The 25489-nt window shown below is 42.1% G+C and overlaps 1 protein-coding gene across 2 annotated transcripts in view; it reads right to left on the bottom strand.

The window, feature by feature from the left end:
* Positions 1–25489, bottom strand: part of LOC118394119 (C-Jun-amino-terminal kinase-interacting protein 1-like) — a 130440-nt gene that overhangs the window by 10601 nt on the left and 94350 nt on the right. For both annotated transcript variants that reach the window (XM_052461917.1, XM_052461918.1), the window contains 6 exons: positions 18788–18869; positions 16396–17523; positions 11338–11413; positions 7747–7919; positions 1381–1484; positions 47–163 (listed from right to left, as the gene is read on the bottom strand). In XM_052461917.1, coding sequence (XP_052317877.1) covers positions 47–163; positions 1381–1484; positions 7747–7919; positions 11338–11413; positions 16396–17523; positions 18788–18869 — 1680 coding nt within the window. The remainder of the gene's footprint in view (positions 1–46; positions 164–1380; positions 1485–7746; positions 7920–11337; positions 11414–16395; positions 17524–18787; positions 18870–25489) is intronic.

The raw sequence follows: 25489 nt of genomic DNA, 5'->3' as shown, positions 1-25489 counted from the left end.
GTATGTGTATGTGTACAATGTGTGTATTTTAGTGTGAAAGTCTTACTTTGTCAGAGGCATAGTAGTCATCCTGGACTAGGAGCTTCACGCCTTTCACGTTGATCTCAAGGATACAAGACGAAGGTGGGTTATACTGCACTGTCATCCTCCTATTGGTGGCAATCTGGTGGCAATCAAAACAGCATCATCATCCCTTGAAAAAAGCAGCAGCTGAAATGTCAAGCCTGGTTTAGATATTGAATGTATATGTAAAAACAACTTCTGCGCCCTTATTCTATAATTGGAATTTAAAACGTGAACAGGGAAAGAAGACATAGGAAAGATGTGGGTTATTAGTCTTAAAATTCTAGTGGCATCTCAGCTAGGAGCAACAACATCTCAGCCGCGAAGTGATAGGCCACACAAGCTCACATAACAGGACTGCTGTGTGTAAAAATCGTCTGTCCTCTGGAAGCAACGCCAGCACAAGAGCTTCATAAAATGGGTTTCCATGGGCGAGCAGCCGCACACAAGACTAAGATCACCATGCGCAATGCCAAGCATCAGTTGGAGTGGAATGAAGCTTGCCACCATTGGACTCTGGAGCAGTGGAAATGTGTTCTCTGGAGTGATGAATGACGCTTCACCATCTGGCAGTCCAACAGGCTAATCTAGGGTTGGTGGATGCCAGGAGAACGCTACCTGCCCCGATGCATAGTGCCAACTGTAAAGGTTTATGGAGGAGAAATAATGATCTCTGGCTGTTTTTCATGGTTCAGGCTAGGCCCCATAGTTCCAGTGAAGGGAAATCTTAATGGAACAGCAAACATGGACATTCTAGACGATTCTGTGCTTCCAACTTTGTGGCAACATTTTGGAGAATGTCCTTCCCTTGCCTGTTTCGGCATGACAATGTCCCCGTGCCCAAAGCAAGGTCCATACAGAAATGGTTTGTCGAGAAAAGGTTGTTGTTTTAATGATTTCCTGTCCAAACCTTTCTAATTTGTAATCTCAGATTCGTCTCCTGTCAATGCTTGTTTGTGTAATACAGGGTTGGGGTCAATTCTGAATTGAGATGCTCTTTAATTCCAATTCTATTCTTAAATTTTTATTTTGTTTTATTTGCCCACACCCTACAGGATATAGACTTTGAATTAGATTCTGAATTCCAACCCCAATCCTGGTGTAATAACACACTATTTTCAATAATATTTTTCTCCCCAATTATTTCCCATCTTCCTACTCACTCCATTTGTCTCTTCATCCATCTGTCTCTTCCCCCCCCCCCTCTCTCTCAGTTAAAGTTTATGGTCTTCTTTGGTAATGTGCCAGATGACATCTCTCTCATACTCTTTCTACCCTCTCTTTCTTTCACAAGAAAATGCACAGCACCGCCCATACCTTCTGCATAGCTGCACACAGAACATCGTTGCCTTTGTGGTAGGGTACTTGGACCGAGCCCAGGAATTTCATGTGGTACCGGTCTACCCAGTCACTGCTCTTCACTGTGTGGGGGAGGGGGGAAGGAGAGAGAGAGAGAAATATTAAATATGGATGTTACAGTACATTTAAAGGCGCAATATGTAGAAATATCTCTGCCATTTCCTGGTTTCTAATGACAAATGCAATATATAATGTAGAGAATAATTGTACCATCAATAACTGTCATGGACCGCATAAAGATTTATCCTAACCTGTTTTTGTATATTGCAGCTTAGTAACTAGCAACCACTTTAACTATCCTCGAGGTAGGCAACATTCCATCCTTCACCATCCTGTAACTAATCATTTGACATCTGTAAGTATTCATATTCTTTGTTAATGTGTGTTTATGTACTTATTATTTCACAATTTCTTACTTTGTATAATGTTAAAAAGATCGCTTGCTAAAACAGGTTCAGTTGATCCCATTGAAATGTATGGTGTTAAACTTGGACGTTAGCTAGCCTCATTGCTATTAATGTTTCTCTCTTTAATTGTCACGCTAAACAGTATGGATGTGTGTGTATGCAAATGTGTATTTGTGTTAGTATGCTCACCTGTGTCCCACCAGTTTTGTCTATTTTGGTTCATCCTGGATGTTCACCTCTCTGTAAATTGCCCCATCTACAAAGGACTATTGTAGCCTATACCTACCTTGTGAGACCTGTAAATCATTGTTCTCTCCTGCTGTTGTCCCAACATGTTATGTGTTACTCTTTAGCTTTGATACATCCAATTCTACATGTATCTATCTATATATGTGATAATATCATACTTACCTTTTGGCATGCTGTGCTTAGAGTTTTTGTGCGTACAGTTTTAGACTTCCCACCATTGCACATTGCAACAAATGGTAGGTTGGACCTCCCTTTATATGCGCAGAAAGATACATTTGTATATGTTCATCCACAAAGCCCTTTTGGGTAAACTCCTTCTTTACCTCTGTAGTCTGGTCTCCTTCATCACCAGGCAGTTGCCATACCCGGTCTGCTAGGTGGTTTTTACTTAACCTCCTCTGCGCACGGAACCCGGTAGCAGGACGAAATTCAACAACATACGGTGATCGCTACATAAATAGTCATATTAAACATTCATGAAAATACAAGTGTCTCACATGTTTTGAAAGCCTAGAATCTTGCTAATCCAACTGCATTGTCAGATTTAAAAAAGGATTTACTGCGAAAGAATACGATGTGATTATCTGAGGATAGAGCCCCATAAAAATATTTCAACCAGCACAGGTGTAACAAAATCACAAACTGCAATCCCAATGCTCATTGTTACACAAAGAAATGTCTATTGTTTGATCAAATACATTTTTATAGCCTAACACGAAACATTTTGTGAACCGCTTGTGTCTTGAATTCCGTCTCATTCCATTTTCGATGACACACTCGAGGTAAATACACACACAGAACGTGACTTTTTCATTCATGTTTGGATTCATTGCAATCAACTGGTTTGTTTGTAACACAACCAAACCTGATGGGTCATTTCGCAGGACGTATTGACTGAAAGAAAACAAGTAATGACATCATAGTGCATCAACGATTTGCCCGCTATTTCGTCGATTGACTGTATTTTAACCCAATGACCACTGATCGTCTTGAAATCTAGCTGGGTAGATAGCCAATGAGCTGAGGTAAACGGCAATATGTAATGTGTTGGAAGACCAACCCATGTAGTAAACTCTGGCGTAAAGAGGGTCATTTGCCATTGAAGTTTCATACCGGAAGGAGCAACGCATGTCGCGCAGAGCGTTGTTTTGGTAAAGCGCATATTCAGCTGTTTATATATCAATCAGTATGGCGACTAAGTCAGGGAAAGCTAAATCTAAGTATAGATACAGATGTACACACAATTTTAGAAGAAATTGATTGAGGACGATTAATTTAGCGATTCCCAAATAGAGGAATATTTTTTTAATGGAGAGGACATCATTTTGGACTGGTAGGTTCTTCTCATGCTAAAGCCGTTGTTTGAAATTAATAATATATATTTTTTTGTGTGAAATGAAAAAGCCTATTTGAGGCTGTTGGGGGGAGGGCATGCCCACAACAATGGACAAAGTGAAATGGAGACAGTAGATCTAGCTGGTCTGTCATAATATAATAGAGACAGTAGATCTAGCTGAAATGTCATAATATACATGAGACAGTAGATCTAGCAGGTGTATAACAATATATTCACCTTATGTTCCCAGTACTCTATATACTTTATATCTGTTTATTATACCTGTTGATACAGGGCTCATGTGTGAAACTATTCTAACTGAACATTTTCTTTCACAGTGACACTGACTCTGAATGGGAGCCCCCAGTGCCAAGGTGTCCATCCCCCACTGAAGCTGGTTCATCCAGCTCCTGCCACAAGTGGTGTTCATCTGCCCAAATGTATTTCTGCAGGCATGGCTGTGCCTCAGGGCCAAAAGGGCACAGCATGGAGGCGTTGCTGTGTTCTTTGCAAAATGAAGTCCTCCATCACCTGCACCACATGCTTGGTGACCCTCTGCTTTACAGCAGAAAGAGACTGCTATGGAACCTGGCATCAGCAGGAGCATAATATTGTGTGTAGAGGACTGAGGGTCTTCCAAATATTGAGTGTTATTTTGTAAATGTATTTTTTTCTTCATGTTTTTTCTCCATTTTATGGGGGGGGGTGTGTTAGAATACCATTTTGGTATTTTGTATAAAAACATGTATTATCTAAACCAGATCTATTGTGTTATATTCTCCTACATTCAATTCACATTTACAAACTTCAGAGTGTTTTCTTTCAAATGGTACCAAGAATATGCATATCCTTGGTTCTGTGCCTGAGCTACAGGCAGTTAGATGTGGGTATGTCTTCAGGCGGAAATGGAAAAAAGTAGGGGGGTAGCTCTAAGAGGTTTTAAAGTCCCCAGGACATTCACAGTGTTAGGCAAGACTGCTATATCTTTATATATCTATCTTCTTGTGCACCAGATGCATGGAATATTCTACAACCCATGCTTCATCTAGATGATATGTTAGTGCCACTGAATTAATTTAAAATATTGATGGGAGACTGTTACAGAGGAGTGTAAATGCTTTTTTTATGGCTGGATCATGTTGATGTGTTTTATTGTTGTATGTTGTAATTATGTCATGTATTAATTGTTGCTGCCTTCTTGGCCAGGTTTCCCTTGAAAAAGAGACTCTGGGTCTCGATGGGCTTTTCCTACATAAGAGACGCCGATGGCATTTGCTGTATGATTGATGAGGATCTCCATATTGCAAATGTACGGCCCCTTACTAGACGTCCGCAAATGTTTGTAAAATAGGCCGATGGCCTCAGGCCGTGCCCCAGGGACAGATCTTCCGGGAAGTCATCAAATGAAGTCTCTCGGACATTTGGTCTCCATTTTATAAAATGCAAAAATGTTGGTAATGTCCCCGCTGTTCTGGAAAATGAGTAATTGGCTGCTTATTGCAAATGCACAAAACATCACCAAAGTGACATGGCCATTTTGAAGACGAAACTCGGTGAGCACAGGTTTGGCCAAATGGGCTTTTAGCTCAGAAACAAGATGGCGTCGAGGCCTCAACGCTTTCTGAGTTAAGGCCCATTTTCTGGGATTAAAGGTAATAAAAGGTCATAGAGCGCTAATTTGACCGCTTCACGTCAAAGTACATAAGCCTACGGTGTCAGGAAAAAAAGAACCAGACAGTTATCTGTCGTAATTTATGAGAAATCGTACAATGTACAATTGGGGATAGTTAAAGAAATGTTTTTTTTCCCCAAAAAAACCTTATAGATCCAGTTGCAGAGTGTTCAGATGAATCAGTTAAGGTGGGTTTTGGAGCTCTACATGATTTGTGATTTTCTGAAATCACACAGTCAATGGGGAGTGACACAGTGTGGGGCTAATAGACACACAGACCCTGCAATAGTTACCTGCGTTCGAACTACCAAAGAACTGTCAAGCCTAGAGCTCTGAAACTTTATATACATGTTCTAGAGTTTAAGTCGACCGTGCACGGTGAGTTATGTGGCTCTAGAAGGTTCCCCGGCAGAGAAACAGCCTTGTACATTTGCAATGACTTCAATTCATTTTGACCATCTCAAAAATGATGACATTTAGAAAAGTCCCAGAGTCACAAGTCTATTGCATTGAAACCACCTTGGGCCATAGAGATGGACCCTAAAGTTTCTGTTCAAAAGCTCATTCAGCAACTCCCGGAAAAAGTGGATTTTCAGCACTAATTAAGGTCACTGCTCGGGCTCCGAATGACCTATCGAGCCGAAAGTTGGGATTTGGGGTAGGCCTACACATAATGTCAGAACTGACCCACAGCTAGAATTTTATGTGTTTTACATTTTTATTGTGGTTTAAACAGAAGGCTCTGTGAATTTTGGGCCTGCTATGAAATATGTGATAGTTGGCTTCTAAACATGTTGGACTAAGTGGGTTTGGTGTCAGTATGTATCAGTTTGGTGTAAAAAATTATATCTTATTGACTGATGGATGCTGACTTGATGGCTGACTTTTGTCCATTTGCAATAAGTCTAAATAGTGATGAAACATCACCAAATTGACATGCTGAAATCAACACCAACGAGCGATGGAGAGGAACCACTATCACTGCCATCCCAAGTTCAACGGGCCAGTCAATTGGGCATTTCTGCAATATATTAGAGCATGTCACATTCGTGATGGTAAATGCCCATTGAAAGACATTGCAAATGGACAGTACATGTTCAATGTTTTTAATGAGGGCTTTACCATCACTAAATGGACATGATGAAATCAACACAAGCGATGGAGAGGAACCACTATCACTGCCCGGCCATCCCAAGTTCAACGGGGCTGTCAATTGGGCATTTCTGCAGTATATTAGAGCATATCAAATTTGTGATGGTAAAGGCCCATTGTAAGACATTGCAAGTGGACAGCAGTGCACCTGGTGATCGGAACTGGTTACTAGGAGCAATGTTTTTGAATGGCTTTTAATGCCTTTAGAGGGGTGCAAGGGGTCCACGGCTGGGTAGGGAGTACCCCCCCCCACCCGTGCCCATCTAATAGGGGTCATTTTGGACCAAAACAAATATTTAAAAAAAAACAACAGACCCCCTTCTCTCTTTTCAAATATGATAAATAGACCTTCTAGGTTGATTCAGGGCTTAACATAGTGACATATATCATTTGGTCAGTATAAATGCCATTTGGACATGGTTCACAGACTTTTGGGTTCGGAAGCCGACTTCCTAGGATCATATATGGCAAATGGACATAACATCTTATTTGGTACTTTCAATACTTATGTATGGCATTTGGACATTTCTTATGCCATTTGGACATGGTTCACTGACTTTTGGGTTCGGAAACTGACTTCCTATGATCATATATGGCAAATGGACATAACATCCTGATTTGGTACGTTCAATACTTATGTATGGCATTTGGACATTTCTTATGACTTTTGGCCATGGTTCACTGACTTGTGACTTCCTATGGTCATATATTGTAAATGGACAAAACATAGGCCTTATAATTCAAAGGTATGTTCATATCGTTGTTATATATGTATTATTAACACACACACAAAAATATATATATTTGAAAAACGGTCCAGAAAGCACTTTTCTAGGAGTTCTATTTTTTAAAACATTTTAACATTTTCAAAATTTGACCCTTGGGTCTTGATTTCATGTCCATTTGCAATATGAAAATTTATGGTGGCGTGAACCCGCCATCTTTGGGATATTTTCTGTATGACACTTGGCATTTGCCATATGCCAGTTGCTATAAGCTTTGAATCAACTGCTTTGGTATTTGCGATTGTGAATATGTTTCGCCCAATGGCAATATGTTGCCATTCATTTTTGTCCATTTCATGGGGGTCTTCCCTTCTGGTTAAGTAAAGGTAAAAAAAATGTGACTTTACTTACAACGTCATGTGCTTGAATCATTTGGTTATGAGGATCAAACTATTTCATATTTGTGTTCCTTAAAGAGGCAATATGAAGTTGTTACATCTATTTTTAGACTTTTAATTTAATGATATACTGTAGGCCAATTGATTCTTGAAGAATATAACTTATACATTCACATTAGCTTAGTTTTTAACTATCAGCGTGTTTTACTCCGCTGTGTAAACATTTTAATTGTAAATATTCTCCAGTCCCATCCCTGTTTACCAAATCAGTGGCTGGGTGTTGGCTTTGTTATTGTTTGAACTACAGATTGCCCCTTTAAAGTGATACAAATACTAATTTAGCATTTCAGCACTGTGTAAATAAGCAGGGATCAAAGCACTGCACCTTTGAAGCTCTCTGGCTCCTTGGCGACCTCTATGGCGTAGTAAGCAGGGAAGATGCCGCAGGTGCCTGTACGCATGTTATAGCCTTCGTACCAGTAATCCTCTGCTTGTACCTCCACCAGTACAGGGTCATCAACCTCCAACTCCAGCTCATCATCATGGCGAGGGACAAACCTGTTGTCGTCACAGAAACAGGGACAAGCAGCCAGATATAACAACAAATCCGATTTTAGAACCTGTTCATGCTTACAGAAGCAATTTTTTAACGATATAATGTTCAAGTCCACACCTGTGTACTTTGGCTGGTAACAGATACAGAGCACTCAGCTTAGAAGATTCACAGATATTCTACTGAACTGCTTATAGTGGTCAAACACCATAGTTAACAAATATTCCTGTACTTACAATGTCATGTGCTTGAATAATTTGGTTATCAGGATCAAACTGTTTAATATTTGTCTTCCTCAAAGGGGCAATCTGCAGTTGCTACATACATTTTTTTTTACGTTTGAATTAATTATGCAGTTGTATACCCATTGATTCTTGAAGAATATAACTTGCGTCATGAGCTTATTTCTACTGTCATACCCCATCATAACCCAAAATATAAGCACGTTTTAATAACCTCTTGAAGCTAGGGGGCACTATTTTTTTGTTTGGAAAAATAACGTTCCCAAAGTAAACTGCCTATTTCTCAGGACCAGATGCTAGAATATGCATATAATTGAAATATTAGGATGGAAAACACTCTAAAGTTTCCAAAACTGTCAAAGTATTGTCTGTGAGTATACAGAACTGATATTGCAGGTGAAACCCTGAGGAAAATCAAACCAGGAAGTGGCTTCTATTTTGAAAACTCCATGTTCCATAGCCTGCCTTTGCTCCATTTAAAGGGATATCACTTCCTCAAGGTGTCAACCGTCTTTAGACATAGTTTCAGGCTTTTATTTTGAAAAATGAGCGAGACAGATAACATCACGTCATTGTATGGCCGGGTGCTAGCAGTGTGGGAAGCCATTTCCCTCTCCTACTGAAAACGACAGTTGCGGTTGATATATTATCGATTATATATTTTAAAAACAACCTAAGGATTGATTATAAGAAACGTTTGACATGTTTCTGTGGACATTACGGATACTATTTGGAATTTTTCTGCGTTGTCGTGACCGCTCTTTCCTGTGGATTTCTGAACATTACGCGCCAAACAAACGGAGGTATTTTGGACTTTAAAATAATCTTTACGGAACAAAAGGAACATTTATTGTGTAACTGGGAGTCTCGTGAGTGAAAACATCCGAAGATCATCAAAGGTAAACAATTCATTTGATTGCTTTTCTGATTTTTGTGACCGAGCTACTTGATGCTAGGTGTTCATAATGTTTTATGTCGATAAACTTACACAAACACTTGGATTGCTTTCGCTGTAAATCATATTTTCAAAATCTGACATGACAGGTGGATTAACAAAAGGCTAAGCTGTGTTTTGCTATATTGCATTTGTGATTTAATGAATATAAATATTTTTTGTAATATTATTTGAATGTGGCGCTATGCAATTGAAACATTTCTGTGGTAGTACTTCCATGAATTTCACTGTATTGTTGGTCTGTTGAACACAGACCAACAATACACCAAACAACCTGTATTGAGCAGCCCATTGGTTTTGCACATTCTGTGTCCAAATCAGTCAAACACACAATATTTATTGAAAATGTTATTTTGTTTTTTAACTTTCAGGGGGTCTGGGAAGTTTCCGAAGATCCTTGACCTGCCAAATAACATACATTTATTTAATTGTTTTTATGACTCCAGACTCCAGAATTTACCGGCTTGGGGATTCAATCCAGCAACCTTTTGGTTACTGGCCCAATGCTTAGTTTAAAGATAATTTACATTAGATCATCATAAGCTTAGCACAATTGCTGGAGGTCTACAGGTACAGTAGACCGCTCCTCTCAAAAGCATGGAAAAATACCTTCAAGCTACTCCAAAACTGGGCGTTTGGCACTTTCTATGTATTTTTACCAGTATATATAAACTATAATATTTCAATTCTATGTCACGGTCGTCATAAATAGGAGACCAAGGTGCAGTGTAGTAAGCGTACATTCTTCTTTAATAAAGAAAGAACACTGAACAAACTATCAAAACGAACCGTGAAGCTAATATGGCTAGTGCAGACAGGCAATTAAACATAGAATAAGAACCCACAAACTACCCAAGGAATATGGCTACGTAAATAGAGTCCCCATTCAGAGTCAACAATAAACAGCTGCCTCTGATTGAGAACCAATCTAGACAACCATAGACATAAACACCTAGACTACCAAAACCCCTGACATTCAAAAACACCTAGACAATACAAAACTAAACAAACCACGCTCGTCACACCCTGACCTAACCAAAATAATAAAGAAAACAAAGATAACTAAGGTCAGGGCGTGACATTCTAGTTGTTTTAAATGCAATTATACACATTTCATTCATCTGCCGTAGATGCAAGAAAAGGCTATGTGCAACCTCTCTCCATACAGCCAGCCAGCTGCGACAACAGGACACCGCTTCAGTTCTGAGCTAGATAGCTGTCCAATATAGTTTGTGAGTGTATTGTGAGAATTTATAAAATAAAAACTACTATATGGGACTATAAATTACCAACCAACCAGCTTTGGAATAGTTAGAAGGTATATTTCCCTGCTTTTGAAAGGAGCTGGTTACTGTACCTGGAGAATTCCAGCAATTGAGCTATGCTAACGATAAGCTAATGTCAATTACCTTCAAACTGCATGCAGAGACATAAAAATTATGTTGAATTCATCGGACTAGGTAAGTAGAATAAAGAGCTACTGTAAATCCCCAAATCTTGCAGTATCCCTTTAAAAAGAAATAGTTTCACCATATTAAAACAAGATTTCAGTTCACGTAACAGGGGTTGACCTTAACTTCACAATGATGGTGAAAACTATGAGAAATGTTGTGGTTAAGTGGGTTGAAATCTTCCTAGAAGTCAGAAAAACCTGGCTTCCAAAATGCAGAATTTTGGCACTTTATGAACAATGTATAGACTTGTCCATATGGTCTATATTAAAGAAAACTTCATTTTAATATATTGTAATAGTCTTTTAAAATGCAATATTTGTGCACAATCTCTACTTAACATATCAAAAGGACGCAAAATGTACTCTATTTGTGGAACGATGCAACTATGCATAGGTTTTTCTGCTCTACTGATACCAAGAGACCCATTTCGCCTGTCAAATCTATATGTCATGGAGCATAACTTACAAGTCACATTACTAAATGCTACAAAGCAAGGCAATGTGTAAATGGTCAATTACTTTAGTGGTTAAGATGACCTAAGTCATCTGAGTAGGTATGACGGGTTAGAGGTCTTTGCTTATTAATCAGTGTTAAGATATAGTTATGGGTTCAATTCCCACATCAGCTATATACTGAAAGTATGTGTTTTATAAGTATCTTTGTATAAATACTTGCCAAATTTCATTAGCAATAGTGCAGGTGACGTCGACGACAATGATGATGGTGACCAAGACAATGATGATGTGATGATGATAATAAAGGTGTATCTCACCTGTAGACGGCTCTGTGACTCTGTTCCCTCTCTTCCCCATTTATGAGGCAGGAGAACAAGCCAAACGGCTCTGCACCTGGAGAAGTCGGGAGGAAATTGTTTTTGTTTTTATTCTGAAGTATTGTTTCCAAAGTATACCTAACAGAATAAACACTGTACTTACAATAATCGCTTATTTTATTTATCCTTTATTTAATAAAAGGTATCCCGCAAGCGTCTACTCTGGGTTCAGTACTTTTTAATATCTACTGTGCCTTCAGAAAGTATTCATATACCCTTGACTTATTCCACATTCTGTTGTGTGTACAGCCTAGATGAAATTGATGTTCTCTTCCATCTACTCATAATACCCCATAATGACAAAGTGAAAAATATTTGAAGACATTTTTGCAAATGTATTGAACAGTAAATGCATAAGTATGGTGAATACATAAGTATTCACACCCCTGAGTCAATACTTTGTAGAAGCACCTTTGGCGGTGAATGCAGCGGTAAATCTTTTTGGTTAAGTCTAAGAGCTTTGCACACATGGATTGTACAATATTTGCCCATTATTCTTTTACAAATTCTTCAAGTTGATTGTTGGTCATTGGTCACAGCCATTTTCCAGTTTTGCCATAGAGTTCCAAACCAATTTAAATCAAAACTGTAACTAGGCCACTCTGGTACATTCAATGGCGTCTTGGTAAGCAACTCCAGTGTAGATCTGGCTTTGTGTTTTAGGTTATTGTCCTGCTGAATGTTGAATTAGTCTGCCAGTGTCTGTTTGTTTTCCCCTGCTTATAGCTGTTTTCCATTTATGCATTCCTTAAGCAATGGCTTTTTTCTGGACACTCTTCCGTAAAGCCCAGCTCTGTGGAGTGTATGGCTTAAAGTGGTTCTATGGACAGATACTCCAATCTTAGCTGTGGAGCTTTGCAGCTCCTTCAGTATTATCTTTGGTCTCTTTGTTGCCTCTCTGATTAATGCCCTCCGTGCCTGGTCCGTGAGTTTTGATGGGCGACCCTCTCTTGGCAGGTTTGTTGTGGTGCCATATTCTTTCCATTGTTTAATAATGGTTTTAACGGTGCTCTGTGGGTTCTTCAAAATTTCAGATATTTTTTAATAACCCAACCCTGATCTGTACTTCTCCACAACTTTGTCCCTGGCCTGTTTGGAGAGCTCCTTGGTCTTCACATGGTGCTGCTTGCTTGGTGGTACTTAGTGGTGTTGCAGACTGGGGCCTTTCAGAACAGGTGTATACAGTTGAAGTCAGACGTTTAAATGAACTTAGGTTGGAGTCATTAAAACTTGTTTTTTCAACCACTCCACAAATTTCTTGTTAACAAACTATAGTTTTGGCAAGTCTATCAGGACATCTACTTTGTGCATGACACAAATCATTTTTGTTTACAGACATATTAGTTCACTTATAATTCACTGTATCACAATTCCAGTGGGTGAGAAGTTTACATACACTAAGTTGACTGTGCCTTTAAGCAACTTGGAAAATTCCAGAAATTATGTCATGGCTTTAGGAGCTTCTGGTAGGCTAATTGACATAATTTGAATCAATTGTAGTTGTTCCTGTGGATGTATTTCAAGGCCTACCTTCAAACTCAGTGCCTATTGGCTTGACATCGTGGGAAAATCTAAATAAATCAGCCAAGACCTCAGAAAAAGATTTGTAGACCTCTACAAGTCTGATTCATTCTTGGGAGCAATTTACAAATGTCTGAAGGTACCACATTTGTAACGTTGTTCTTCGTTTGTAGAATGAGAGTCGGACCGAAATGCAGCGTAGTGGTTACCCATGACTTTAATAGAAAAAGTGACACATGAAATAACTATACAAAATACAAAACAACAAACGGAACGTGAAACCTAATTACAGCCTATCTGGTGAAACTACACAGAGACAGGAACAATCACCCACGGAATACAAAGCGAAACTCAGGCTACCTAAATATGGTTCCCAATCAGAGACAACGAGAATCACCTGACTCTGATTGAGAACCGCCTCAGGCAGCCAAGCCTATACAACACCCCTAATCAGCCGCGATCCCAAATACTACAAACCCCAATACGAAAATACAATAACATAAACCCATGTCACACCCTGGCCTGACCAAATAATAAAGAAAACACAAAATACTAAGACCAAGGCGTGACAGAACCCCCCTAAGGTGCAGACTCCCGGACGCACCTCAAAACCATAGGGAGGGTCCGAGTGGGCGTCTGTCCATAGTGGCGGTTCCGGCTCGGGACGTGGACCCCACTCCATTAATGTCCTAGTTCCTCCCCTTCGCGTCCTGGGATAATCCACCCTCGCCGCCGACCATGGCCAAATAGTCCTCACCCAGAACCCCACAGAACTGAGGAGCATATCGGGACTGAGGGGCATCTCGGGACTGAGGGACAGCTCGGGACTGAGGGGCAGCTCGGGACTGAGGGGCAGCTCGGGACTGAGGCAGCTCGGGACTGAGGGGAAGCTTGGGACTGAGGGGAAGCTTGGGACTGAGGGGAAGCTCGGGACTGAGGGGCAGCTCGGGACTGAGGGGCAGCTCAGGACTGAGGGGCAGCCCGGAACTGAGGGGCAGCCCAGAACTGAGGGGCAGCCCGGAACTGAGGGGCAGCCCGGAACTGAGGGGAAGCCCAGTACTGAGAGAAAGCCCAGTACTGAGAGGAAGCCCAGTACTGAGATGAAGCTCAGGCAGGTAGTAGGCTCCGGTAGATCCTGGCTGGCTGGCGGATCTGGAAGATTCTGGTTGACTGGCAGATCTGGAAGAGACTGGTTGACTGGCAGATCTGGAAGAGACTGGTTGACTGGCAGATCTAGAAGATCATGGCTGACAGGCGGATCTAGCTGCTCTATGCAGACTGACAGCTCCTTGCAGACTGACAGCTCTGGCAGCTCCATGCAGGCTGACAGCTCCTTGCAGACTGGCAGGTCTTTGCAGACTGACAGCTCTTTGCAGACTGACAGCTCTGGCTGCTTCATGCAGACTGACAGCTCTGGCTGCTTCGAACAGACTGACAGCTTTGACTGCTCCATGCAGGCTGACAGCTCTGGCTGCTTTATGCAGACTGATAGCTCTGACTGCTCCATGCAGGCTGACAGCACCCTGTAGACTGGTAGCTCCTTGCAGACTGACAGCTCCTTGCAGACTGGCAGCTCCTTGCAGACTGGCAGCTCTTTGCAGACTGACAGCTCTGGCTGCGTCATGCAGACTGACAGAAACTACCCAGAGACAGGAACAATCACCCACGGAATACAAAGCGAAACTCAGGCTACCTAAATACGGTTCCCAATCAGAGACAACAAGAATCACCTGACTCTGATTGAGAACCGCCTCAGGCAGCCAAGCCTATACAACACCCCTAATCAGCCGCATCCCAAATACTACAAACCCCAATACGAAAATACAATAACATAAACCCATGTCACACCCTGGCCTGACCAAATAATAAAGAAAACACAAAATACTAAGACCAAGGCGTGACAACATTCATCTGTACAAACAATAATACGCAAGTATAAACATCATGGGACCACACAGCCGTCATACCGCTCAGGAAGGAGATGCGTTCTGTCTCTTAGAGATGAACGTACTTTGGTGCGAAAAGTGCAAATCAATCCCAGAACAACAGCAAAGGATATTGTGATGATGCTGGAGGAAACAGGTACAAAAGTATCTATATCCACAGTAAAATGAGTCCTATATTGACATAACCTGAAAGGCCGTTCAGCAAGGAAGAAGCCACTGCTCCAAAACTGCCATAAAAAAAACAGACTACGGTTTGCAACTGCACATTTGGACAAAGATTGTCATTTTTGGTGAAATGTTCTCTGGTCTGATGAAACAAAAATAGAATTGTTTGGCCATAATCACCAGCGTTATGTTTGGATGAAAAAGAGGGAGGCTTGCAAGCCAAAGAACACGATCCCAACCGTGAAGCACGGGGGTGGCAGCATCCTTTTGTGAGGGTGCTTTGCTGCAGGAGGGGCTGGTGCACTTCACAAAATAGATGGCATCATGAGGGAGGAAAATTATGTGGATATATTGAAGCAATATCTCAAGACATCAGTCAGGAAGTTAAAGCTTGGTCACAAATGGGTCTTCCAAATGGACAATGACCCCAAGCATACTTCCAAAGTTGTGGCAAAATGGCTTAAGGACAACAAAGTCAAGGTGTTGGAGTGGCCATCACAAAGCCCTGACTTCAATCCTATAGAAAATGTGTGGGTAGAACTGAAATAGTGTGTGCGAGCAAGGAGACCTACAAACCTGACTCAGTTACACCAGCTCTGTCAGGAGGAATGGACAAGATTCACCCGAAATTGTGGGAAGCTTGTGGAAGGCTACCCAAAATGTTTGACCCAAGTTAAACAATTTAAAGGTAATGCTACCAAATAGTAATTGAGTGTATGTAAACTTCTGACCCACTGGGAATGTGATGAAAGAAATAAAAGCTTAAATAAATAATTCTCTCTGCTATTTTTCTGACATTTCACATTCTTAAAATAAAGTGGTGATCCTAACTGAACTAAGACAGGGAATTTTTACTAGGATTAAATGTCAGGAATTGTGAAAAACTGTATTTGGCTAAGATGTATGCAAACTTCCATTACAACTGTATATACTAAGATCATGTGACACTTAGATTGCACACAGGTGGAATTCATTTAACTAATTATGTGACTTCTGAAGGTAATTGGTTGCACCAGATCTTATTTAGGGGTTTATAGCAATGGGGGTGAATACATATGCATGTGCCACTTTTCTGTTATTTACATTTTTTTACAAGTCTTTACAAGTCTTTTTTTTCATTTCACTTCACCAATTTGGAATATTTTGTGTATGTCCATTACATGAAATCCAAATAAAAATACATTTAAATTACAGGTTTTAATGCAAAAAAAATAAGAAAAAAGCCAAGGGGATGAATACTTTTGCAAGGCACTGTATATATTTTGGAGAACTACGTTAGGCTTAAAGTTGCCCTTCAAGCCTAACGTAAGAAACTGCAGTGTCTGAACACAAGATGGTGTCATTGTGGTTCAGTGGTGGTACCTACTAGATGATCGTGACCGTCCGTTCATGAAGATGTTGAGGAACTTCTTAGAGAAGTGCAAGTTCGCCTCCGGGGTGGAGTCCTCTGACAGACAGGCGGGGGCTTCTCTCCTCACCCCTCCCACTCTCACTCTCTCCTCCTCCTCCTCCTCCTCCTCCTCCTCCACCTCCTCCTCCTCCTCCTCCACCTCCTCTTTCTCTTCTTCCTCTTCCTCCTTATACTTCTCCCCTATGGCCGACTCATACGGAGACGAGATGCAGTTGTCGTAGACGGTCGCAGAGTTGCTGTCGTCGCTGTAACATTGGTAACACTGCCTCAGACTTACCAGTTCAAGCTGCGCGTGCTCGTCCACAACGAGTGTGTACTTCACAGAGTCGTAAGACAGACCACTCGCTTCCGAGCTCATCAAAGTACTCGTGGGGGCACCACAGCCACCACGTCCCAAATACTGCCTGCCTCCCACAACCCTTACCCTCTCATCCTCACCCTCTACCCCAAATGTCTCATCTTGGGCATCTACATACTCCACCCCTGCCCCTGCCCTCACCATCGCCCCTGCTCCTCCTTCCCTCAGGCCGAGGTTCAGGGCTAAGCCTGGGGGTTCCATGGGGGGGGCGGTAGAGGGAGGGGTGAAGAGAGCCTCCACATAGGAGGTGTAGGAGGGAGGGGGCATGTAAACCTCATCCTCCTCACAAATGGAAGGGTTGGTCCGGTCGGGCAGAGGCTGGTAAGGGGGCGGGCCCTCGTTGTCAGAGCTGATTGACATGCGTCCGTGCTCTGGCTGCTGGGACAGGAATGGGTGGTCCTGCTCGGAACGGTGCACGGGAGTCAGATAGATCTCCTCGGTGGGTTCTAGGCGTACATCTGTGTGATAGCGGATCTTCTCTCTGTGTGTCCCTGGGGGGCCCAGAGGTGCGAGTGTGTAGTTTTGGGGAGGCGGGGGTGCTGGGGGCTTATCCGGCAGTTTGGAGCGTGTCCCCGCTGTGGAGCTCTCGGTGTGTCCAGAGGTGTGTTTGTATCTGCAGGGAGTGTCAGTGGATGTGCCGCGGTCCTTGGTCTGCGTCCCACCTCCGTGCTGCAGCTTGTCCTCGTCACTTAGACAGCTGTGCTCATGGGGAGAGATCAGCCCGCCTGGGGGAGGGAGACAGAGAGAGACCCAAGCATTCACAGATAGACATACAAGAAGACACAAAGACAGACATATCCACACATGTACACATTAACATAGAAAATACACAAACACATACAAGGGCACATAACATATATCCTAGTGGTTAGAGTGTTGGGCCAGTAACCAAAATGTTGCTAGATCGAATCCCTGAGCTGACATGGTAAAAATCTGTCGTTCAGCCCCTGAGCAAGGCAGTTAACCCACTGTTCCTAGGCCGTCATTGTAAGTAATACTTTTTTCTTAACTTACTTGCCTAGTTAAATGAAAAATAAAACAGATGGAAACGTATGGTGCAGTTCACATACAGTACACACAGTCAGTGCAAATACAGATCAACATGCACAGACAAACACACACAATTATCAGAAATGTCTAGTTGGTTAGGTAACACTGGGATTACACTCTTAATCCAGGTTACTCATCATATTCAGTGGGCAGCAAATAGAATGTGATTGACCTAGTACGTCATAATCCACTGTCTAATACATGCTTTGAGAGCAATGTATAAAAATATTTTAATAAATTAAGTTATAATTACAACCATTACTAATGATTGGGGGTGTGAAGCAATGAAGAGAGTCAGATACTGTCATTATAAGCAGACACATGTATCCCGGAGAGCATGTAGTTGGCCAATACAGACAATTGTACCAGGAAGTGCCATTGGAATGGAGAACTATATTTTTCAAGAGATATCTGATCAAGAAAACAGCAATATAAAGCATCAAACCAAATTGGTACTAGTGGACCTAAAGATGACACGGTTATATATTAGAGAGACATATGTAACTTCAAAAGAACGGTTTATGTGTATGTGCGTCAAGAATAAAAAGTCAACCATTTTCTATTTGATTTTGCTATCCTTTCTGTCCATGCACATTTAGTGACAGCTAGGGTAATATAAGCTTCATAGTTGTGCAGCACTGGCCATCTTTTTAACATCTGAGTCGGCGGTGCTAGTCGGTAACTCAACACACTCTCTGCTAGTTTTACATATACTGTAGTTCAGAGAGGCCATTCTAATTCATCCACAGACAGATTTTGGACAATGTTACAATGGATGAAAGGAAATATGTTTATAGTTCTAGGTGCAGTGGTTGATTCTGCAGTCACTGCTTTGTTAAAATCTACTAAATCAGCAAAATCAGCAACCCCCAAAAGATTAAAACTGGTGGTACGAGCCAGCAGTCTCCTGTAAAGTGAAGTGGTGGTGGAACAGCTCACCTGTTTTGAGGGGGGAGGATGAGAGCGAGACCTTCTCCTGCCAGCTGTACTTCTTACCAAATGAGTTGTTGTTTAATGTGTCCTGAAAGGGCAAGATAGAACGGTAAAAAAAAGAGAGATGAAGCGAGAGAGAATGACACGGCAAAAGAGAGGGAATGGAGAGATTGTGAGCGAGAGAGATTTGGATGCACAAAGTCAATGTGCACAATCTCTTTCTCTACCCTGCCACTCTCTCATTCACTGACTCACTCACTTTCACACAGACAAAGCTTTTATTCTGTTGAATGACCAGGGAGTCTTTTGTCTGTGCTCCGTGGTGTGCATTTAAAGGGACCCAATGTCCCTTTTCCAAGCTTGTGAAACACAAGCTGGGGGGCCAACAGCTCCCCTGTCTTACATCCAGAACCCCCACTGATTCTCCCCATCTGGTTTGGGGTAGAATATCTCTCTCTCTCTCTCGCTCTCTCTCTCAAACATTTAATTTTATGGCTATATGTGCTTATCTCCACTCCCCTCCAACTGGGGGTAGTTAAATACATTTTAAAAGGCGTTGCCCATTATCCCAGGTGCATTTATACCTGTGTTCTCGGTTTGTCTGTTGCCAGTTAGTCTTGTCTTGTCAAGCCTACCAGCGTGTTTTTTATTACTCCTATTTCCTTGAGTCCCTGTTTTCTAGTTTTCCCGTTATTTAATCAATCTGCCTGCCCTGAGCCTGCCTGCCGCTCTGTACCTTTCGGGCTCTGCCCTGGACTACGGACCCCTGCCTGCCCTTTGCCTGCCCCCTGTTTACATAGTAAACGTCCGTTATTCGAACGGTCTGCATCTGGGTCTTTTCCTGAGCCGTGATAGCTATATACTGAAAGATTATTGGAATCTCTGTGTGTAGCCGGAAAGGTAGGATGACTGACAATTAGTGAAGGTAAACAGGCGGTCATGGGTCAGGTGACTGAGAGGAATGGAGGAGACTGAGGCAGGAATTTACTGGATAGTATATTTTCCTGGATATTTTGTGTGTGCTGCATAACAAAGGAAACAGAATAACATGTACCAAATAAAATTCATGTTCACAAAAGTGAAATCATAACAATAATTCTCATGACTAACATAATTAGGTAATTCAGGAATTCAGTTCAATAGGAATTCAATATGAAGCATGATATAGTCATTTAGGATCATAAGGGTTCATCATAATCATGAGAATGCAAATAAATTAATCAGGTATCAATTATTCAATCAATTAATCAATTTAGGAAATATTAATTACGTTTCATACTATATACATATCAATGGCTTAATTGGCCAGTGATGATCTGTAGGGCCGTTGATTTGTGGATGCACAGAATATCTGGATTAGATGGAGTTGGGGGAGAGAAAGCAGAGAGGTCGGGCGGTGGTGATTTCCTCGTTTTAATGAATTGAGATCTCACCCAATAGATATGAGAGTTTATCAAAATTTGATTTGTTTTCAAATTCTTTATAACGTCTGTTTAATCTGAGGGAAATATGTGTCTAATATAGTCAAACATTTAGCAGGAGGTTAGGAAGTGCACCTCATTTTGTGGGTAGTGTGCACCTGTCTTCTCCTTTTTTGATAATTATTTCCAATGTGTCAAGTAATTATCTTTTAGTTTTCATATGAATTAGTTGAGTCTACATGTAATTGTGTTTCTGTCCTGGGGATCTGTGGGGTCTGTTTGTGTTTGTGAACAGAATCCAAGGACCAGCTTCCTTAGGGGACTCTTCACCAAGTTCATCTCTCTGTTCATCTCTCTGTAGGTAATGCATGTACAGAAGAATTAGTCCAATTACCGCTAATTATCAAAATCCAGAAAAGAGCCGTGAACAGGCATACCTACTCCGCCATGACCTCCGGATGAGGTCCTTTGTGTCCTACACCGCCTCGACGCCACTCGAGAGGTTTCACCTCCAACTAGTGGAGAGCCTCCTACCACGAGTCGTCTCAGCAAGCCAGCCCCCCAACCTACCCAGCAGTCCGCCCAGGGAGGCAATGCCCTGCTGTCCCTCCCGGACAAGTATTATGGGACTCCGGACTCCATCCAAATGCTGTGGCTTCCTACTCCAGTACTCCCTCTATTTCGGCCATCAGATGGGAGCCCCCACCACAAGAGGTCCAAGGTTGCCACAGTCAATTCCCTGCTGACCAGGCAGGCGTTAGAGTGGGCTACAGCCATCTGGGAGAGAGGCAAGAAAGAGCTGGGTTCCTACGAGAGGTTCATGGCTATGTTCAGGGCAGTCTTCGACAATCCACCGGAGGTCAGAGAGGGAGGTGAGCAACTATTCCAACTCCAACAGGGAGCCCAGACTGCTACTGAGTACACCCTCACCTTCCAGTCCGTGGCAGCCTCCAGTGGATGGAATGAACCAGTGCTCTGCACCCTATTTTGTATAGAGGACTACACGAGGAGGTCCAAACTGCCAGGAGTGGCACCAGCTTTAGCTGTGTCCGATGCTTCCCAACCCAGGGTCCACTGGGGCAGAGGGCCAAACCCTTCCTAGGTTCCATGACAGTTGAGAGTCCTGTAAGTGCCCTCCAGCCCATAATTCTGTCCTCCTGTATCGTTGGCCCCATGTTTTGGGATGTAGATGTGAACATCTGCCAGGATCTGGAGAGGGAACCCGCACCTGATACATGCTCTCCACAGGTGGTAAGAGACACTGGTGGGCACACACATCCCTCGCCGCTGGACATCCAGCTTTCACCTGTACCATTCAATTAATCTCTGCAAAGTACATGGCGCAGGTCATCGCCCACTTTTTCAACTCCTACTCTGTATATGCCCAAACCAAATCTCCCGGCATGCTTCAGCAGGAAAACTCATCCTTGGTCCCTTCTGTCCATAGATTTCTTACTGATCTCCATCCGTCTGGATGGTTTCACCATGGTTGTTGTGGACAACCGTTTTATCCTCTCTGGTCTCCTTACCACCCTCCAGGTCGCTGAGGCACTGTTCCAGCAGGTCTTCTGGTACTATGGAATCTGGAGGACTTGATCTCTGACCATGGTCACCAATTCTCGTTGCGGGTATGGAGAGGCTTCACGGAGAAGCTGGGGGCCATGGCCAGCCTCACATCCAGGTACTGGCCTCAGTCCAACAGGCTGGTGGAGAGGACCAACCAGGAGCAGATTCCAACCTCTCCACAATGGCCAAGACCAGAGAGCTGTGTCAGGACATCAGGGCTAAAATTGTAGACCTGCACAAGGCTGGGATGGGCTACAGGACAATAGGCAAGCAGCTTGGTGAGAAGGCAACAACTGTTGTCACAATTATTAGAAAATGGAAGAAGTTCAAGATGACTGTCAATCACCTTCGGTCTGGGGCTCCATGCAAGATCTTACCTCGTGGGGCATCAATGATCATGAGGAAGGTGAGGGATCAGCACAGAACTACATGGCAGGACCTGGTCAACGACCTGAAGAGAGCTGGGACCACAGTCTCAAAGAAAACCATTAGTAACACACTACGCCGCCATGGATTACAATCCTGCAGCGCACACAAGGTACCCCTGCTCAAGCCAGCGCATGTCCAGGCCCGTCTAAAGTTTGCCAATGACCACCTGGATGATCCAGAGGGGGAATGGGAGGAGGTCATGTGGTCTGATGAGACAAAAATTGAGCTTTTTGGTCTAAACTCCACTCGCCGTGTTTGGAGGAAGAAGAAGGATGAGTACAACCCCAAGAACACCATCCCACCCGTGAAGCATGGAGGTGGAAACATCATTCTTTGGGGATGCTTTTCTGAAAAGGGGACAGGACGACTGCACCATATTGAGGGGAGGATGGATGGGGCCATGTATCGCAAGATCTTGGCCAACAACCTCCATCCCTCAGTAAGAGCAATGAAAATGGGTCGTGGCTGGGTCTTCCAGCATGACAACGACCCGAAACACAGCCAGGGCAAGTAAGGAGTGGCTCCGTAAGGAGCATCTCAAGGTCCTGGAGTGGCCTAGCCAGTCTCCAGACCTGAACCCAATAGAAAATGTTTGAAAGTCCTGAAAGTCCGTATTGCCCTGCGACAGCCCCGAAACCTGAAGGATCTGGAGAAGGTCTGTAATGGAGGAGTGGGCCAAAATCTGCTGCAGTGTGTGCAAACCAGGTCAAGAACTACAGGAAACGTATGATCTCTGTAATTGCAAACAAAGGTTTCTGTACCAAATATTAAGTTCTGCTTTTCTGATGGATCAAATACTTATGTCATGCAATAAAATGCAAATTAATTACTTAAAAATCATACAATGTGATTTTCTGAATTTTTGGAGTTAATATCCAGTTTGTCTACGAACACATAATTTATATGTTGGATTCATATCTCCATCACCAAAAATATAAGTATAAGTTTCTAGTTATGACTTATAAAGTATCGATACATTTCATTTGCTCTGTTAAGCCTACCCATTGGAATGACTTTGACAGCAACAGTGAATCTTTCTCGTTATTAACTAGATGTTTCATAATCTCCATTAGCTATACATTTTGCTATCGCATAAAAAATGCATACAACAAAATCTCTCAATACATTTCATATTAGTCCAACATTTTTCTGACATTTGGCTTGTAGTTCTTGTGCATGAAAGAAGTGGATACCATTTTCAAGGACCACAACCCCTGGGTGTCACCGTATTCCCACAGATCAATAGTACTTGATGGAGTCCACCAGCTTGCTGCACTGGTGTAATGTTAATTTTACATATGATTTGTATATTAACATATCTATGATATTTTGGAGAAGACTTATGGATCTGTTTGACATGTAAACATTTCTGAGGTAAGGTAACAAAATGATAAATGGCAATCCTGGACAGATGGAAATACAATATACTTTGTGATATCAAATGCCTTATTTTCTCACACTTTAAAATGGGGGATGCAAGCATTCATGAAGACAAATTATCTTTAAGTATGTAGGCCCCTACCCGCTGAGTATAAAACATTATGGTTTTAATAAATACCCCAAAATCGACTGAATGGGCTTGTCATTCACACAGACATGAAAAATCAAGTGCATTTGATCTAAATATGGGTATACGAGGACATCTCGTGGTCACCAGGTTTTTCATCCTCGGTAACTAGCTATCATAAATGTGTGTCTCCTTCACAAGCTTGATGATGGGTGAGTCCCCTTTCCTAAGCAAAAAAAAACACAATTCCATATTTTATGCACTCGCATGGAATGAGATGTATTTCACGTAGATATTTACATTGCAACATGTATTGTCATTGACTAGAACAAAATATAATTGTATTAGCTATGCATTTGTGTACCAGTGTTTTTGTACCCCTCTACTATCTAGCTAGATGGAGCAGTCCTGACTCAGAGGCAGTCTGTTCATAGCTATCTTGCTAGCTAACTTAGCTCACCTACCAGTATTTTCTTTGCTATGTCTGCACAGTGCCACATATTAAAGCCTTGCATTTTGTATTTATTAAGGATCCCCATTAGCTGCTGCAAAGACAGCAGCCACTCTTCCTGGGGTCCAAACACATTAACCTCTTAAAGCCTAGGGGGCAGAAATCTGACTTTTGGATGAATAGCGCGCCCAATTTCAACTTCCTGCTACTCATGCCAAGAATATAAGATATGCATATTATTCATAGATAGAAAACACTCTGAAGTTTCTAAAACTGTTTGAATCATGTCTGTGAATATAACAGCAGGCAAAACCCTGAGGACTAACTGTTCAGATTTGTTTTCTTCCCATCTCTCTTCCCTATATTGTCTTTGCCATTGGAAATTTGATAGAAATATACTTTTAGTTCCTACATCTTCCACACGATGTCGCCAACATTTTTTCTGCAGTATTAGTAGCCATATAAGTTCAACATTAGCAAAACAACCAGTTTTCATAACTTCATAACTCTGAATATTCTTAAAATGTTTGCCAAACGGAAGAGGCATGCTTTCGCAAAAGGTTAGCACCTACATTTAGCAACAGACACAGGGTTTACGGATACTCCCGTAAAGCCCAGCTCATTGGCTATCGGAGCTAGCTTTGTTCGACCCCGATTGGTGCTTATTTGACAAGATACAGTCGTTCAAGTGAAGACGGCCCGCGTCACGGGCATGCCATGAAGGCGTCGCTCTCCGACCAAATATGGTGTCCTATAGGATATACTACACCCCTAATGATATAGTGAAGTCTTGTTGCGTTCTAGGATCTCTGAGGAATACATACAAATGTGATTTGACTCGTTGAAACAACGTTTAAGGTGATAGTTTTACAGATTCCTTTCCTTGCAAATTGAACGAGTGGAAATACAAAATGGATCGTGCATGCTATATGGACCTATTTAGGACATGAAAAATATTATATCTAACAAAACAACACTTAATGTTATCTCTGGGACCCTTTCCATGATGAATCAGGGAAAGATTTCAGAACGTAAGAACACATTTCACCTTCAGAGGTGAATTTATCAAACCTATCACGGTGAAAAAAAGTGTTTTATTGTTTGGAGCTCTCCTCAAACAGTAGCATGGCATTTTTTTCCCGCAGTAATAGCTACTGCAGAATGAACAGTTCAGTTATATTAAACACAATTTAAGCTTTCAGCCGATATAAGACACCCGTACTGTATGTAAGGGAATACCCCCCTGTATTGGACAAAAATGAATGGGATGTCATTGGCATCGGACAAACCATATACACATTGTCCAATACCACCCAATTCGGCGTTGATTCATG

This window comes from Oncorhynchus keta, chromosome 14, assembly GCF_023373465.1.
Source record: "Oncorhynchus keta strain PuntledgeMale-10-30-2019 chromosome 14, Oket_V2, whole genome shotgun sequence".
In the NCBI taxonomy this organism is placed as follows: Eukaryota; Metazoa; Chordata; class Actinopteri; order Salmoniformes; family Salmonidae; genus Oncorhynchus; species Oncorhynchus keta.
The sequence above is the reverse complement of the archived record's forward strand: the minus strand, read 5'-3'. Positions and strand labels throughout refer to the sequence as shown.